We start from the raw sequence: 18,179 nt of genomic DNA, 5'->3' as shown, positions 1-18,179 counted from the left end.
CAGAGAGCGAGCCGGCATCAGAGTCTTCAGCCCTAGACACAGCTCTTCACACAAGCTGCATTCCAGGAGGGACAGGAGACTGCGGGGTGACGGGAGGCTGCGGGGTGACGGGAGGCTGAGGGGTGACGGGAGGCTGCGGGGTGACGGGAGGCTGAGGGGTGACGGGAGGCTGAGGGGTGACGGGAGGCTGCGGGGTGACGGGAGGCTGCGGGGTGACGGGAGGCTGCGGGTCATTAGCAGCGGGGGGCTGTTACACACAGTAGCCGACCCCCACTGCTTCTGGAGAGGCTCAGGATGGGTCAGTGTGACAGCGGCTTCTGCACAGTTATATAGCCGTCACTAGCGATCGCTGTGTGCGGCTATAACTTCTCCCTGCAGTGAGCGGAGGAAGGGGCGGGCGGAGGAGGAGGAAGTGACGCCAGGGGGCAGCACTCAGAACATGGCCGGCGCTCTGCTAGCCGCCGGCTGTGTTCTCTGCTCTATACTTTATGTTAAGCTGCGTTATTAGGCAGCTTAATATAAAGTATCGATACCAGGAAATCCTGGTACCGAATCGTTTTTTTGCCCGAAATATCGATAGTAGTATCGATATTTCGGTGCATCGTGCATCCCTAATGTAGAGCGCAGAACTTGGGAAAGTTGAAGATAGTTTTTACGTGCTTCACGTTTCTGGGCAGCCACATAAGAAATGATTTGGCCCCTTAGAACGGCTTTTGCAGTCTCCCAGAAAAGTATTGGGGATTGTGTATGTTCAGCATTGTTAGAATAAAAGTCTGAACACCAATTTTTTAATAGTTTGATAAATGATTCATCATTAGCTAAATGAGAAGGAAATCTCCAAATAATATCGGATCCCTTCTGAAAAATGTCTCTTAATTGTAAACTAACAGGGGAGTGATCCGAAATGACTATATCATGAATTTCAGAGTCTTCTACTCTGCCAAGAGAGTCCGGTGACACTAAACAGTGGTCTATTCTTGACCAGGCCGTTTGGGAGTGAGAGTAAGAGTGTTCTCTACCATCTGGGTGTAGATGACGCCAAGAATCAGATAGGGAGGTAGAATTAAGGAAGTTGGATAAAATATTATCTGATGAAGTATATACAGTAGGGGTCTTAGTTCTTTTTCTATCTTCAGTTGTATTAGAACAGTATTTAGGTCTCCACCAACTATTTTAAGATTATTGTCATCTTGCAGAATGAGGTTTTCCAATTTTTTAAAAAAATCAGGTCTCTGAGTGTTGGGAGCATAGACGTTATATATGCTATATTTGCCCGCTGGAGTGTCAATAAGAAGATGACATATCCTGCCTTCATCATCTTCATATTGAGATAATACCGTACAGGCTACATTTTTATGTGTAAGAATAACTACCCCGCCTTTACGGTTAATAGCTGGTGAACCATAAACTGCACCCACCCAAAAACGTTTAAGTCTGAAATAATCCGATTCAGTTAAATGTGTTTCTTGCAATAATACTATATCGGCCCTAAGTCTCTTAAGGTGTTTCAGTCTAGAAGTCCTCTTAGATGGGGAACGTAGTCCCTTAACATTCCAAATATTAATAGAAGAGGAGGTGTTAAGAAGAGACCCTGGAAGCACAATAACATAGTGGGTAACCCTGTCAGGCAGAAAGAGAGGATAGCATGTAGCATATTCAGACAAACTAAAGGTCATATACCTAAGAATAAAACAGATAACAATATAAACTAAGCGAATAACGTGAGATGTGGACTTCACTTTTTTCGTATTGTCCAATGTTCGGAGCATTCGCAAACTCCGCATTATGGAGAAGAAATAAAGAGAAAGAAATAACTGGTGGAGAGGTCACATCAACCTCCGCTCCACTAAATGAGTCTATATTAAAATTAAAGACATACACATCCCTACCCTCCTGAGAAATGTGTGAGTTGTCACAGGGAAGCAAATAAATAAAATGGAGAGCCAGTATATAATGATTAGTACTTAAAGCGTAACTGTCATGTGTTTTTTTATTGCAGAAATCAGTAGTATAAGCGATTTTAAGAAACTCTGTAATAGGTTTCATCAGCCAAAAAAGCCTCCTTCTGTACTCAAGAAGCAATCTCCCAGCCTCCCCCCCGACTTCTTATCTGTGCATTATCAGGCAAACACGTCTTCATTACAGAGAAGCCAGTGAAGACGGGTTCTTCTCTCTCCATTGTAAGCCTATGAAGGGGGGAGGGGCTGAGGGAGATGAGGGAGCAGGAAGAGGTGACATGAAGGTCAGCTGTTTGTAGACTCTCTGGGCACCTAAACCGCAGGATTCAGGGGTCAGAAAGGTCAGTGCTTATCTATGAACTTACTGAGAGAAGATTGCAGGGTGTTGTGCTGTGCAGGACTGCTCCGTGCTCACTCACTCCTAACAGCCCCTCCCCTCTCCATAGCCACATAATGGAGACAGAAATCCTGCTTCATCTGATGTGAGGGGGGAGGCTGGGAGATTGCTTTTTCACTACAGAAGGAAACTCTTTTAGTACATAAAACCTATTACAGAGTTTCTTAAAATCGCTTGTACTATAGATATTTACGCTTTAACCTCTTAAGGACATATGACGTACCGGTACGTCATATGTCCTCATTAGCACTTCAATGCGGGGCCACGCGGCGACCCCGCTTTGAAGCGCTGCAGTCCCGGGTGCCGCGTGTAGCCCGGGACCGCCGCTATTAGCGGGCACGGTCTGATCGCCGTGCCTGCTAATTAGCTAATCGGAGGCAGCTGTCAAAGTTGACATCTGCCTCCAATTACTGGAGGCAACCGTTCCCTGGTTTCTAGTGGGGGAGATCTCAGTTACTGATGTCGGCCGGGGACTCGTCCAAGATGGCGCCGTCCCCGGCTCGGCACTCGTTTACTTCCTGCTATCTCATTGATCTCTGCAGCATATCTATGCTGCAGAGATCTCAATGAGAGATCAAAGTATACATACTAGAAGTCCCCCAGGGGGAATAACCCTAACCCCAGGGGGGCTTCTAGTATAAGTGTAAAAAAAAAAAAAAAAAAAAAAAAAAAAAAGGAGGAGTTGTTTATAGTAAAAAGCCCCCTCCCCTAATAAAAGTCTGAATCCCCCCCTTTTCCCAGGTTTTAAATAAAAGTAAACAAATAAATAAACATGTTTGCTATCGCCGCGTGCATAATCGCCCGAACTATTAATCACATTCCTGATCTCGTACGGTAAACGGCGTCAGCGTAAAAAAAATCCCAAAGTGCAAAATTGCGCATTTTTGGTCGCATGAAATCCAGAAAAAAATGTAATAAAAAGCGATCAAAAAGTCGTATATGTGCAATCAAGGTACCGATAGAAAGATCACATCATGGCGCAAAAAATGACACCTGACACAGCCCCATAGACCAAAGGGTAAAAGCGCTATAAGCCGGGGAATGGAGCGATTTTAAGGAACGTATATTTGTTAACAATGGTTTGAATTTTTTTCAGGCCATCCGATACAATATAAGTTATACATGTTATATATCGTTTTAATCGTAACAACTTGAGGAACATATATAACAAGTCAGTTTTACCCCAGGGCGAATGGCGTAAAAACACAGTCCCCCCAAATAAAAGAAATGCGTTTTTTTTTTCAATTTCACCACACTTTGATTTTTTTTCTGGTTTCGCAGTGTACTTTATGGTAAAATTCAGCCGTCATTGCAAAGTACAATTAGTGACGCAAAAAATAAGGATAAGGGCTGATGTGGGTCTCTAGGTGGAAAAATGCAAGTGCTATGTATGTATGGCCGTATATACACAAGGAGGGAAAAACCGAAAACGCAAAAGCGAAAATGGGCCCCGTCCTTAAGGGGTTAAAGAAGTTGTACTTAAACCTAAAACCATACAAGTTGGAATTATACATATACATGCACACACACACATATACATAAATACATACTTACACACACACCACCAAATGCATTACTACCTAGACTAAAGAAAGTAATAATGTAGTAACAAGGTGTCCCTAATATAGTATTTAGTCAACATATATAGGACTTAATAGAGAAAAAATACTCAGTGTTAATGAGCAGCATAGCGTCCAACAGAATAGAGATGGCGTTCATAATCGTTCCATTTTCTCTACCGTGTCCGTAGGACCATCCAAACGTCGTCTCTTGTGCTGGTCTTGGATAGGTGGAGTGAGACCCTTTACATCTTTTAAGGGAAGAAATGGCTTCCTCAGGAGAACTGTAAAGAGAGGCTGAACCATCCGATTTGAAGACTTTCAGTATGGCAGGATAAAGAAGAGCAAATCGTATTTGATTTTTCACCATGTTGAGCAGATGTGTGCGAAAGCTTTACGTGTTTGAACCACTGCTGCGGAGTAGTCATTAAACATGAGGATTTTGTGGCCACGAATTGCAACATCAACTGTAGATTTTTTAAAGCTTTGTAAAATGTTGTTTTTATCATTATAATTCAGATACTTGACAATCACTTGTCTGGGTTTCTGTTCCTTTTGATTTGCATCTTGCTTTCGTTTGGCTGGTGGGGGTCCCACACGGTGCGCTCTTTCCACAGTAATGTGACCGGGGATACCCAAGGCTTGGGGAATTTCTAGAGAACATATAGCATGTAATTGCACGGCTGGAATGGATTCAGGTAAACCTATAATACGTAAATTGTTGCGCCTAGAGCGGTTCTCTAGATCATCAGTCTTGTTTGTAATGAAGCTGTGACATTCATATTCTGTTGTAGTTATGTTTGTAGAATGTATTTCATCTTCTAGCAGGCTGACTCTCTCCTGAAGGTCAGTAATCTGTGTGGTGTGCCTTGCTATATCTCCCTGTATGGTTGCTGGGGAGGAAACTATAGTGGCCTCAAGAGAGGATTTTATGTCATCTAATATCATCTTGGACACTTGGATTGCCAGTGCCTTGTAAGACATATTTAGTCCTGGTATTATGGTGTGACAGAGGTCCGGCCCTGGGGTGTGTGAGGTGTTTCCTCTGTGTGTGCCTCAGCAGCAGCACCTGGTGTGGGCGCCATCTTAGGTGTCCCTGTGACAGAGCTGTGAGGTAAATGAAGGAGGGCTTATGGGGAGGTGTATAACTGCTTCCCCGCTTAATGAAGTGCTGCCTCCGACTTCTCGGCACTTAGAGAAGTCAGAGATGTGGTCCGGCAGGGCCGGTAATGTCAGGAGTCAGAGCGGGGAGCGATATTATGAGCTGAGGGTGGAGGAGCTCACTCACACTGCTGCCATCCCATACGCCCCAGAACCAGAAGTCATGGGCTGGATCATTAAGACACCTATGTAATGTTCAAACAGGAGTAAATGTTCCAGTGGCATTCCTAATGATGAAGAGGGTGGGGAGGAGGGACGGAGGGGTGGTGCAAAGTTAGGGCACGGGGCTGCAAGTTTACATTTTTTAGGACAATAACTGCATCACCTGCGGAACGGACCCCAGGACAGATCTTGGATTAAAAGCAGCTATCCGAAGGTACAAGTGGGGGGGGGGGGGGGGGGGGGGGGGCAGATTGTGGGTACAGAGTCACTTTAACATCATGTTTAATAAATCTCCCCTATAGTGTACACTCCGGCCCGGGATCCTTAGCGACTGCAGGAAAAACGGACATGTCATTCATTGACTAACGGCCGCACAGAACTGTAAGTTCACAAAATGAAATGTGCGGCTCCGGTGGTACGCTCCATTGTAGGCTACAGTGAATTGGATGTGGGCACACACGGGCCCGCATCCCCATTTACCAAAAATGAGGTTCATCCAGGATGACCTGACACCGACCGTTCTGTGACCCCGGCCATGTCTCACGCGGTGTGAACCCGGCCTGAATATAGAAACCATCCCTCCTGTATGGAGTGTAGGTTCTGACCCATCGGGGGGGCTCGGCGCAGGTCTCGTGTACCTCCTCATACATCAGGGGGGCTCGGCGGAGGTCTCGTGTACCTCCTCATACATCCAGCTTCTGACCCATTGGGGGGGGGGGGGGGGGGCTCGGCGGAGGTCTCGTGTACCTCCTCATACATCAGGGGGGCTCGGCGGAGGTCTCGTGTACCTCCTCATACATCAGGGGGGCTCGGCGGAGGTCTCGTGTACCTCCTCATACATCAGGGGGGCTCGGCGGAGGTCTCGTGTACCTCCTCATACATCCAGCCTCTGACCCATTGGGGGGGGCTCGGCGGAGGTCTCGTGTACCTCCACATACATCAGGGGGGCGCGGCGGAGGTCTCGTGTACCTCCTCATACATCAGGGGGGCTCGGCGGAGGTCTCGTGTACCTCCTCATACATCAGGGGGGCTCGGCGGAGGTCTCGTGTACCTCCTCATACATCAGGGGGGCTCGGCGGAGGTCTCGTGTACCTCCTCATACATCCAGCCACACTCTGTATAAGAAGCCATCTCACTTTATTGATGCAAATACATTCAGAATAGTAACAAACCGCTAATAAATTATTATGCTTTTATATAAATATTCTACCGCTAGAGACCTGAAGAAGGATCATCAATGAATAGTACAGGGGGTGTGGGAGAGCGCCAGGCAGGAGTGCAAGAGGAGAAAAAGATGGAGAAACATAAGGAGCAGGACACAATCAATAGACAGACTAAACTGAGAGGAGACATCAGTAACCAGTCGAGACACATAAGGGACAGGATAGAGAGATGTCACCACCTCTAGTAGCCATGACAGCAACTTGGATATAAACAGGTAGGTGAGCAACATACAAACAGCAAGAGGCAATGGCGTTACACTATGAGCGATGCTCCAGAGGGACAGAGACCTGGATGACTGAAAGGCACAAAAGCTTAGAGGCCACAGAAAATCCAATGACAGAGGAAGACAGCCAGCCAGGCCAGCGGACCAGAGGAAGACAGCCAGCCAGGCCAGCGGACCAGAGGAAGCCAGCCAGCCAGGCCAGCGGACCAGAGGAAGGAAGACAGCCAGCCAGGCCAGCGGACCAGAGGAAGGAAGACAGCCAGGCCAGCGGACCACAGCCAGCCAGCCAGGCCAGCGGACCACAGCCAGCCAGCTAGCCAGGCCAGCGGACCAGAGGAAGGAAGACAGCCAGGCCAGCGGACCAGAGGAAGGAAGACAGCCAGCCAGGCCAGCGGACCAGAGGAAGGAAGACAGCCAGGCCAGCGGACCAGAGGAAGGAAGACAGCCAGGCCAGCGGACCAGAGGAAGGAAGACAGCCAGCCAGGCCAGCGGACCAGAGGAAGGAAGACAGCCAGGCCAGCGGACCACAGCCAGCCAGCCAGGCCAGCGGACCACAGCCAGCCAGCTAGCCAGGCCAGCGGACCAGAGGAAGACAGCCAGCCAGGCCAGCGGACCAGAGGAAGACAGCCAGCCAGGCCAGCGGACCAGAGGAAGACAGCCAGCCAGGCCAGCGGACCACAGCCAGCCAGCCAGCCAGGCCAGCGGACCACAGCCAGCCAGGCCAGCGGACCACAGCCAGCCAGCCAGCCAGGCCAGCGGACCACAGCCAGCCAGCCAGCCAGGCCAGCGGACCACAGCCAGCCAGCCAGCCAGCCAGGCCAGCGGACCACAGCCAGCCAGCCAGGCCAGCGGACCACAGCCAGCCAGCCAGCCAGGCCAGCGGACCACAGCCAGCCAGCCAGCCAGGCCAGCGGACCACAGCCAGCCAGCCAGCCAGGCCAGCGGACCACAGCCAGCCAGCCAGCCAGGCCAGCGGACCACAGCCAGCCAGCCAGCCAGGCCAGCGGACCACAGCCAGCCAGCCAGGCCAGCGGACCACAGCCAGCCAGCCAGGCCAGCGGACCACAGCCAGCCAGCCAGGCCAGCGGACCACAGCCAGCCAGCCAGGCCAGCGGACCACAGCCAGCCAGCCAGCCAACCACAGCCAGCCAGGCCAGCGGACCACGGCCAGCCAGCCAGCCAGGCCAGCGGACCACAGCCAGCCAGCCAGGCCAGCGGACCACGGCCAGCCAGCTAGCCAGGCCAGCGGACCACAGCTAGCCAGGCCAGCGGACCACGGCCAGCCAGCTAGCCAGGCCAGCGGACCACAGCCAGCCAGGCCAGCGGACCACAGCCAGCCAGGCCAGCGGACCACAGCCAGTCAGGCCAGCGGACCACAGCCAGCCAGGCCAGCGGACCACAGCCAGCCAGCTAGCCACGCCAGCGGACCACAGCCAGCCAGCTAGCCACGCCAGCGGACCACAGCCAGCCAGCCAGGCCAGCAGACCACAGCCAGGCCAGCAGACCACAGCCAGCCAGCCAACCAGGCCAGCGAACCACAGCCAGGCCAGCGAACCAGGCCAGCGGACCACAGCTAGCCAACTAGCCAGGCCAGCAGTTGGGGAGACATAGGATGGGGATACTGCTTTAAGGCATCAGCCTGGTGGATGTCCCACTCTCCGGTGACCACTTTGTTTCCCTTATGTCCGCTGTTTTTTGGATATTTCCCTTTGTAGTCAGTCGATTAACAATACAGAGATTACCTGGAACCATGCGGATCAGCACCAGCAAGTTTCTCAGACTAGACACTCGGTTAGAGGGACTGTGCTGCATACTATGATCTGAGCAGAGCCCCCCCCCCCCCCCCCCCCGGTATATACCCCCAAGATATACCCATGAGTAGGGAGAGGCGGATGGTTCGTTTCAGTCGCCGTGTGTGATGGTGGGGATCCTGGGAAAGGGAGACTAGTCGTACCCCGGTATTACAGACTGCACCATGTCGGGGAGCTGTGAGTATGGGGATCCGGAGGGAGACAGCACAGATTGACCACTGGGGTCAGGAATGGATTGGTCCATGTGGATTATAGGTGGATGATGGCGGCCATTGTGGTGGTGGAAGCCTCGGAGTTTTGACATCACAATGTTAGGAACATTTCTCAGGTGGGAATGTAACTCGCTGTGGATCGTGAGGACAGAGCCGGATCTGTCCTCTCAGCACGTGACTGCCGCCCGTCTGCTTGGGGAAGGGACAAGGGTGGATATGTTCAAATAATTAAGCCTAAAAAAGTACAGAAATAAGAAAAAGATCTCACAGTAACTGTGCTGGACAAGACCCACCCGAGCAGGAAGGAGAAAAGGGGCAGAATATGGGGGAGATTACCGACATACAACGCAGACTGAGACAAAGGTCCTGAGATGTAAGGAGGGCCAGCCGTTCCCAAGAATATGGCTCAGGGTCATGGCTTCAGAAAATCGGCTACTTAGTATGGAAGAGAGGGCCAATGGGACAGAGATAGAAGACCCCAAACACATGGAGAGGCTGGAAGCACAATCCACCATCAAGATGCCAGGAGTTAGACAGGAACATTCAAGGGGAAGATCTGGTCTCTCAACACAGGGACATTTTGGTCCTCAACAATGGCAGATAATGGTCTGGAGAAACATCAAGGCTACACACAGGATATTTAATACACATGTAACGGGGAGACGCAGCAAGAGAAGGGGTTAACATGGCGTGAGACGGTCAGAGAGAGGAGACGTGACAAGTTAGTGGGGGGCAAGGAAGGGTTACCACCAAGTCTGGGGGGGGGGGGGGTCGGAGGGGTGTGCAGGGAGCGAGGGCACAGAACATAAGGAGGGTCAGAAGAGAAGTTAGGTTTCTCCATACCTAAAGCATCAATAACAGGTTACAGACCATATCTTCACATCACCAGTAAGACATACATCAGGTGGACATTCAACCACGAGAGGCAAGGCTCCCCATTAAGTCTCCCAAATGAAACAGCTACATTGCCTTCACAAAACTTTCTTATACAGAGCTTCTCCACCCATTCCTTCCTCTTGTGCTCCCCTACACGGCCTAGGTCTTCCATGTGGTCCCCACATCCCACACAGCTATTGTATATGACGAGTCAATCTTACACAAGGTCTTCTGTCGTTAGGTTACCAAACAACCCATGCTCCATGATGCCACTACTCTTATCTTAATTCTTACAGTGTAATAACCAAACCCATACTATCAATTCTCATCCTACAATACCACTGCACTACACAACCCATCATCAGGCTACACAAACAACTCCCTTGTTACTATATCACCACCCTACACAAGCCATGCCCACTCTTTAATGACACCACCATAGACAACCAATTCCGCTCTTACAAATACTTAATTCCCATTGTGCCCCAACATCACCCTATACAACCAATATCCAGTCTATATAGTATCACCCCCCCCTACACAACCAATGTCCAGCCTATATAGTATCAGCCTACACCACCACTCTCCAGTCTATATAGTATCAGCCTACACCACCACTCTCTAGCCTATATAGTATCATCACCCTACACAACCACTCTCCAGTCTATATAGTATCACCACCCTACACCACCACTCTCCAGTCTATATAGTATCACCACCCTACACAACCAATGTCCAGTCTATATAGTATCACCACCCTACACAACCACTCTCCAGTCTATACAGTATCACCACCCTACACAACCAATGTCCAGTCTATATAGTATCAGCCTACACAACCACTCTCCAGTCTATATAGTATCAGCCTACACCACCACTCTCCAGTCTATATAGTATCACCCCACTACACCACCCCTCTCCAGTCTATATAGTATCAGCCTACATATATAGTATCAGCCTACACCACCACTCTCCAGTCTATACAGTATCACCACCCTACACAACCAATGTCCAGTCTATATAGTATCAGCCTACACAACCACTCTCCAGTCTATATAGTATCAGCCTACACCACCACTCTCCAGTCTATATAGTATCACCACCCTACACCACCACTCTCCAGTCTATATAGTATTACCACCACCCCACCACTTTCCAGTCTACATAGTATCACCACCCTACACTACCACTCCCCAATCTATAGTATCAGCCTACACCACCACTGTCCAGTCTATATAGTATCAGCCTACACAACCAATTACCCCCCTACACCATCACTGTCCAGTCTATATAATAATATCAGCCTACACGACCACTCTCCAGTCTATATAGTATCACCACCCTACACCACCACTCTCCAGTCTATATAGTATCACCACCCTACACCACCACTCTCCAGTCTATATAGTATCATCACCCTACACGACCACTCTCCAGTCTATATAGTATCACCATCCCACCACTGTCCAGTCTATATAGTATCATCACCCTACACCACCACTCTCCAGCCTATATAGTATCACCACCCTACACCACCACTCTCCAGCCTATATAGTATCATCACCCTACACCACCACTCTCTAGCCTATATAGTATCACCCTACACCACCACTCTCCAGCCTATATAGTATCATCACCCTACACCACCACTCTCTAGCCTATATAGTATCACCCTACACCACCACTCTCCAGCCTATATAGTATCACCCCCCTACACCACCACTGTCCGGCTTATATAGTATCAGCCTACACAACCAGCCAATATGGTGGATTTCCATCCAGTTGGTGGACCAATGGTAGACCACGCTCCACAACCATTAGGCATTGTCTATGAGGAGTGGTTTTTTTTACTATATTCGGCAGAGCTCGTCATCACTTAGTCCTCGTCCCCATTGGGGCTCACAATCTAAATTCCCACTCTGTATATTTTCTCCTTTTGGAGTTTGGGAGCAGAAACAGGGCACAAGCTGCATGTTGCCCTTTGCTCAGGTTTACAGCCATGACCCCAGCGCACATTGGTTCAAGAGCCAGCTAAGCATCTGTCCGTGATGTGTAGTCCTCTGACAGGGTCCCGCTCAGCAGACAATGAGGCCCGCACATGTCTCCGGGGCACAGCCTGAACCCTTGGCTCTTCAGTCTTCTCTTTTTCCTCCTGGTTTCCCTTGTTTTTTCTCGTACTTTTGCCTGGGTTACAGTGATATGCCGGTTTATATGTATGTTCCAGCACTTATACCGGGGGTGATGTGATTTGTTTTCATGCCCTTTAGATCATTAGTACGAAAGATTGCAGCGATACCCTGAATGAAGTACAGGCCTCCATACAATTATAACAAATGTGATGGGCTTAATAAGTCTTAGCCAGCAGCAGATCCAAGGATCACGCATCTGTAGACATCCTGGACGAGCCCCCAAGATGTCGGAACGGACTGTACAAATACGGGGATAACGTGAACCCTCAGCAATCTCCTCAGTAAAGCTAACCTGTACTCACAGCCCCATTGGGGGTGCGTATTGCACAGTTTTGCTCAGTGTTTCCTTTCTGTGCCCGGATCTCATCCGCCAAGTCATTCATCATCCAACACTCAATCCTGGAGTCTAACCCTCACACGCTGGCACACACAACCAACATAATAAGCACACACTAGACAGGCAGAGCGCAGACTAGACTCAGCTGTGTTATCATAGGGCGGGTGACATGCAGGAGAGGTTATGGAGTGAGGGGGAGATAGATGCATGCAGTCATTGGAGGTGACCACCAGCTGCCATGGTGGACTCTACAATTGTCAATGACTGGGGTGGTCATGTGATGGCAATAATAAGCCCATTACTGCCCCCTACCAGGAGGGACTTGTAATAATTATAACATATGGGAGTTTCTGCTCCACCTTCCGCTATGGGCTTCACCACTTGTTTATCTGTCATGACGGCCGCTGCTGGGTCAGCAGTGATTTCAATTTGACATCTGAACGTTTGGGTATCCATGGCCATGAACACGCCAAGACTGTAATGCAAGCACCCCATATTCTCATCCAATGGGGATTGAGTGTTAAGGTCTCTGTGTGTTGACTGCTTCAGCGGCCGCCATGACAGCTACACTTTAAGATCCCATTACAATAACTTTCATGAAACAGTTTCCATATTTGCTAAGGATTTAAGTCCATGTCATTGTTGTAGGTGATGGGGGTGCCTGTGCTGCCATGGGGGACAGATGACCTCCCCTCAACATGATCGCTGCGCTCCTGGAGGTCATGATGGTAGATGTGTACTTACCCCACTCCACTCCACGCCGCCCATACTCACTTCTTCTGTGCCCTCTGTGCCACTCTCATACTTCACACTACTCCGGGCACTATCCCGTCCTTTCTTCCTCTGATCTTGGCTCTCACCATCTTTAAGAAGTTGGGCAACTTTGTGGTTGACTGGATCCAGACCCTGGAGCAAAGAAGGGGCAGAGTGCTAAGCCGTGTTCCCCGGGGCGGTATATGTCTGCATACAGCACATCCAGATAACCACACTTAACATGGGGCTCTTACCTGTTTCCGTGACCGTACGGCACACTCCTCCAGGGTCTCGGCAGCCTCCAGTTTGCCCTGTCGTCGATATAAAGCGCCCAGGTTTCGGAGAGTGGTGTTCACTGTGGGACTGAATGTATAAAAAGACATAAATGAGGTTCCCTCCCCCAACCAGAGCCGCTGCCGCCGCCCCCCCCCCCCCCGACCAGCGCCCACACCCCATATCTACAGGGGAGAAGAAAAGTAAACTAACCTGTTGACCCTACAGGCCTTGTACCAGCCGCCATACTCAGAGTAAGGTGTCCCATCATTGTTCGGAGTCTGTAGAAAAAGGGATAACATAATAACAAAGAACACAGGAAGAGCACCGGCGCCCCCTCATGCCGGCCCAGCGTAAACACATCACCTGCTGCCGCGTCCCGGGGGCTGAACCCCTTACCCAGCAGAAGCTGCAGCCCCCCCCCCCCCCCGCAGGTATAGCTCCTGCCCTCCCCCCCCCCCCCCAAAGCATGTATAGCCCCCGCCCTTTCCCCCAAGCAGGTATGGCCCCGCCCTTTCCCCCAAGCAGGTATAGCCCCCGCCCTTTCCCCCAAGCAGGTATAGCCCCTCCCCCATGCCCCTTCCCCCAAGCAGGTATAGCCCCCACCCTTTCCCCCAAGCAGGTATAGCCCCCACCCTTTCCCCCAAGCAGGTATAGCGCCCCTCCCCCATGCCCCTCCCCCCAAGCAGGCATAGCCCCTGCCCCATAGCAGGTATAGCGCCCCTCCCCCATGCAGGTATAGCGCCCCTCCCCCATCCCCCACCCCCGGGATAGCGCCCCTCCCCCCCCCCCCCGCAGGTATAGCGCCCCTCCCCCATCCCCCCTGCAGGTATAGCGCCCCTCCCGCATCCCCCCCCCCCTGCATGTATAGCGCCCCTCCCCCATCCCCCCCTTGCAGGTATAGCGCCCCTCCCCCATCCCCCCCCGCAGGTATAGCGCCCCTCCCCCATCCCCCCCCGCAGGTATAGCGCCCCTCCCCCATCCCCCCCCCCCCCCGCAGGTATAGAGCCCCTTCCCCATCACCCACCCCCCGCAGGTATAGCGCCCCTCCACCGCCCCCCCGCACCTTGCTCATCTCCTCCCGTTCTTCGGCATGCATCCAGATGGGCTTATGGACATCTGTGGGCCAAAAGAAAAAAAAAAAAAAAAAAAGACAGTGAAGTAAAGTAGTAAACAAATGTGAATGTGGGAAATGGGAATGTGAGTGCGGAGTTCCTCACCATCCACTGAGCCAAACTCCTTGACGTGAGCCTGAGTCAGGATGTCCTTGTACAGCTGCTCCGCCGCCTTGTATTTCCCCTGCTTCAGGTAACACGAGGCCTGGAAGAGAGGAGCTGATGAGCGGAGCCCTTCCATAACGCGCCCCCCCCCCCCCAACCCTATCCTCCTCACAGGGGTATCCTACCCCCCTCCCCCCACCACCACACAATCCTATCCTCCTCACAGGGGTATACGACCCCCCTCCCCCACCACCACACAATCCTATCCTCCTCACAGGGGTATACGCCCCCCCCCCCCCCCCCACCACCACACAACCCTACCCTCCTCACAGGGGTATCCAACCCCCCTCCCCCCACCACCACACAACCCTATCCTCCTCACAGGGTATACGACCCCCCCCCCCCCCTCCAGCATCTCACAATTCTATCCTCCTCACAGGGGTATACGGCCCCCCCCCCCCCACCACCACACAACCCTATCCTCCTCACAGGGGTATACGGCCCCCCCCCCACCACACAACCCTATCCTCCTCACAGGGGTATACGGCCCCCCCCCCCACCACACAACCCTATCCTCCTCACAGGGGTATACGGCCCCCCCCCCACCACACAACCCTATCCTCCTCACAGGGGTATACGGCCCCCCCCCCCCACCACACAACCCTATCCTCCTCACAGGGGTATACGGCCCCCCCCCCCCACCACACAACCCTATCCTCCTCACAGGGGTATACGGCCCCCCCCACCACCACACAACCCTATCCTCCTCACAGGGGTATCAGACCCCCCTCCCCCCCACCACCACACAATCCTATCCTCCCCACAGGGTATACTACCCCCCACCACCACCACCACCACACAACCCTATCCTCCTCACAGGGGTATATGGCCCCCCCCCACCACCACACAACCCTATCCTCCTCACAGGGGTATATGGCCCCCCACCACCACCACCACACAACCCTATCCTCCTCACAGGGGTATACGGCCCCCTTTCCCCCCCACCACCACACAACCCTACCCTCCTCACAGGGGTATACGCCCCCCCCCCCCCCCACCACCACACAACCCTATCCTCCTCACAGGGGTATACGACCCCCCCCCCCCCTCCAGCATCTCACAACCCTATCCTCCTCACAGGGGTATACGCCCTCCCCCCACCACCACACAACCCTATCCTCCTCACAGGGGTATACGACCCCCTCCCCCCACCACCACACAACCCTATCCTCCTCACAGGGGTATCCAACCCCCCTCCCCCACCACCACACAACCCTATCCTCCTCACAGGGGTATACGACCCCCTCCCCCCACCACCACACAACCCTATCCTCCTCACAGGGGTATACGGCCCCCCCCACCACACAACCCTATCCTCCTCACAGGGGTATATGGCCCCCCACCACCACCACCACACAACCCTATCCTCCACACAGGGTATACGACCCCCCCCCCCCCACCACACAACCCTATCCTCCACACAGGGTATACGACCCCCCCCCCCCCCCCCACCACACAACCCTATCCTCCTCACAGGGGTATACGGCCCCCTTTCCCCACCACCACCACACAATCCTATCCTCCTCACAGGGGTATACGCCCCCCCCCCCCCCACCACCACACAACCCTATCCTCCTCACAGGGGTATACGACCCCCCCCCCCCACCACCACCACACAACCCTATCCTCCTCACAGGGGTATACGACCCCCCCCCCCCCCCCCCCACCACACAACCCTATCCTCCACACAGGGTATACGACCCCCCCCCCCCCACCACACAACCCTATCCTCCACACAGGGTATACGACCCCCCCCCCCCCACCACACAACCCTATCCTCCTCACAGGGGTATACGGCCCCCTTCCCCACCACCACCACACAATCCTATCCTCCTCACAGGGGTATACGCCCCCCCCCCCCACCACCACACAACCCTATCCTCCTCACAGGGGTATACGACCCCCCCCCCCCACCACCACCACACAACCCTATCCTCCTCACAGGGGTATACGACCCCCCTCCCACCACCACCATACAACCCTATCCTCCTCACAGGGGTATACGGCCCCCACCACCACCACACAACCCTATCCTCCTCACAGGGGTATACGACCCCCCCCCCCCCCCACCACCACACAACCCTATCCTCCTCACAGGGGTATACGACCCCCCCCCCCCACCACCACACAACCCTATCCTCCTCACAGGGGTATACGACCCCCCCACCACACAACCCTATCCTCCTCACAGGGGTATACGACCCCCCCCCCCCCCCACCACCACACAACCCTATCCTCCTCACAGGGGTATACGGCCCCCACCACCACCACACAACCCTATCCTCCTCACAGGGGTATACGACCCCCCCACCACCTCACAACCCTATCCTCCTCACAGGGGTATACGACCCCCCTCCCCCCACCACCACACAACCCTATCCTCCTCACAGGGGTATACGACCCCCCTCCCCCCACCACCACACAACCCTATCCTCCTCACAGGGTATACGACCCCCTCCCCCCACCACCACACAACCCTATCCTCCTCACAGGGGTATACGACCCCCCCACCACACAACCCTATCCTCCTCACAGGGTATACGACCCCCCCACCACACAACCCTATCCTCCTCACAGGGTATACGACCCCCCCACCACACAATCCTATCCTCCTCACAGGGTATACGACCCCCCTCCCCCCACCACCACACAACCCTATCCTCCTCACAGGGGTATACGACCCCCACCCCACCACCACCACACAACCCTATCCTCCTCACAGGGGTATACGACCCCCACCCCACCACCACCACACAACCCTATCCTCCTCACAGGGGTATACGACCCCCCTCCCCCCACCACCACACAACCCTATCCTCCTCACAGGGGTATACGACCCCCCCCCCCCCCACCACCACACAACCCTATCCTCCTCACAGGGGTATACGGCCCCCCTCCCCCCACCACCACACAACCCTATCCTCCTCACAGGGGTATACGACCCCCCCCACCACCACCACACAACCCTATCCTCCTCACAGGGGTATACGGCCCCCCCCCCCCCACCACCACACAACCCTATCCTCCTCACAGGGGTATACGGCCCCCCCACCACCACCACACAACCCTATCCTCCTCACAGGGTATACGACCCCCCCACCACACAACCCTATCCTCCTCACAGGGGTATACGCCCCCCCCCCCACCACCACACAACCCTATCCTCCTCACAGGGGTATACGACACCCTCCCCCCACCACCACCACACAACCCTATCCTCCTCACAGGGGTATACGGCCCCCCCCCCCCACCACCACACAACCCTATCCTCCTCACCGGGGTATACGGCCCCCCCCCCCCACCACCACACACAACCCTATCCTCCTCACAGGGGTATACGGCCCCCCCCCCCCACCACCACACAACCCTATCCTCCTCACAGGGGTATACGGCCCCCCCCTCCCCCACCACCACCACCACCACACAACCCTATCCTTCTTCTGCCCCCCCATTCGTCTTCCATACCAGATTGTTCTTGGTTTTGGCCACATTTGGATCGTCGGGCCCCAGGCGGGCTTGGTAGATCTCCAGGGCCCGGCAGTAGTAATATTCCACCTCATCGTACTTCCCCTGGTTCTGACACAGCAGCGCCAAGTTATTCAGCTGCTTCGCAACATCCGGATGATCCTTCCCGAGAACCTGAGCAAAAAGATCAAGACAGGCATGACAAGGCTGGGCCAATGGTCAGACAGGAAGGGGGAGGGGTAAGGCAGAGGCCTGGCTGGAGATTAGGTAGGTAGGTGGTCGGGGATATGAATCATAAG

General features: G+C 53.4%; 1 protein-coding gene across 1 annotated transcript in view; it reads right to left on the bottom strand.

The window, feature by feature from the left end:
• Positions 1–18,179, bottom strand: part of KLC4 (kinesin light chain 4) — a 57,530-nt gene that overhangs the window by 10,296 nt on the left and 29,055 nt on the right. The window contains exons 5-10 of the mRNA XM_069955413.1: positions 17,881–18,054; positions 14,356–14,455; positions 14,202–14,254; positions 13,349–13,416; positions 13,117–13,225; positions 12,884–13,015 (exon numbers count right to left, since the gene is read on the bottom strand). Of these exons, the coding sequence (XP_069811514.1) occupies positions 12,884–13,015; positions 13,117–13,225; positions 13,349–13,416; positions 14,202–14,254; positions 14,356–14,455; positions 17,881–18,054 (636 nt within the window). The remainder of the gene's footprint in view (positions 1–12,883; positions 13,016–13,116; positions 13,226–13,348; positions 13,417–14,201; positions 14,255–14,355; positions 14,456–17,880; positions 18,055–18,179) is intronic.

The sequence above is a fragment of the Dendropsophus ebraccatus genome, chromosome 15, assembly GCF_027789765.1.
Source record: "Dendropsophus ebraccatus isolate aDenEbr1 chromosome 15, aDenEbr1.pat, whole genome shotgun sequence".
Taxonomy (NCBI): Eukaryota; Metazoa; Chordata; class Amphibia; order Anura; family Hylidae; genus Dendropsophus; species Dendropsophus ebraccatus.
The sequence above is the reverse complement of the archived record's forward strand: the minus strand, read 5'-3'. Positions and strand labels throughout refer to the sequence as shown.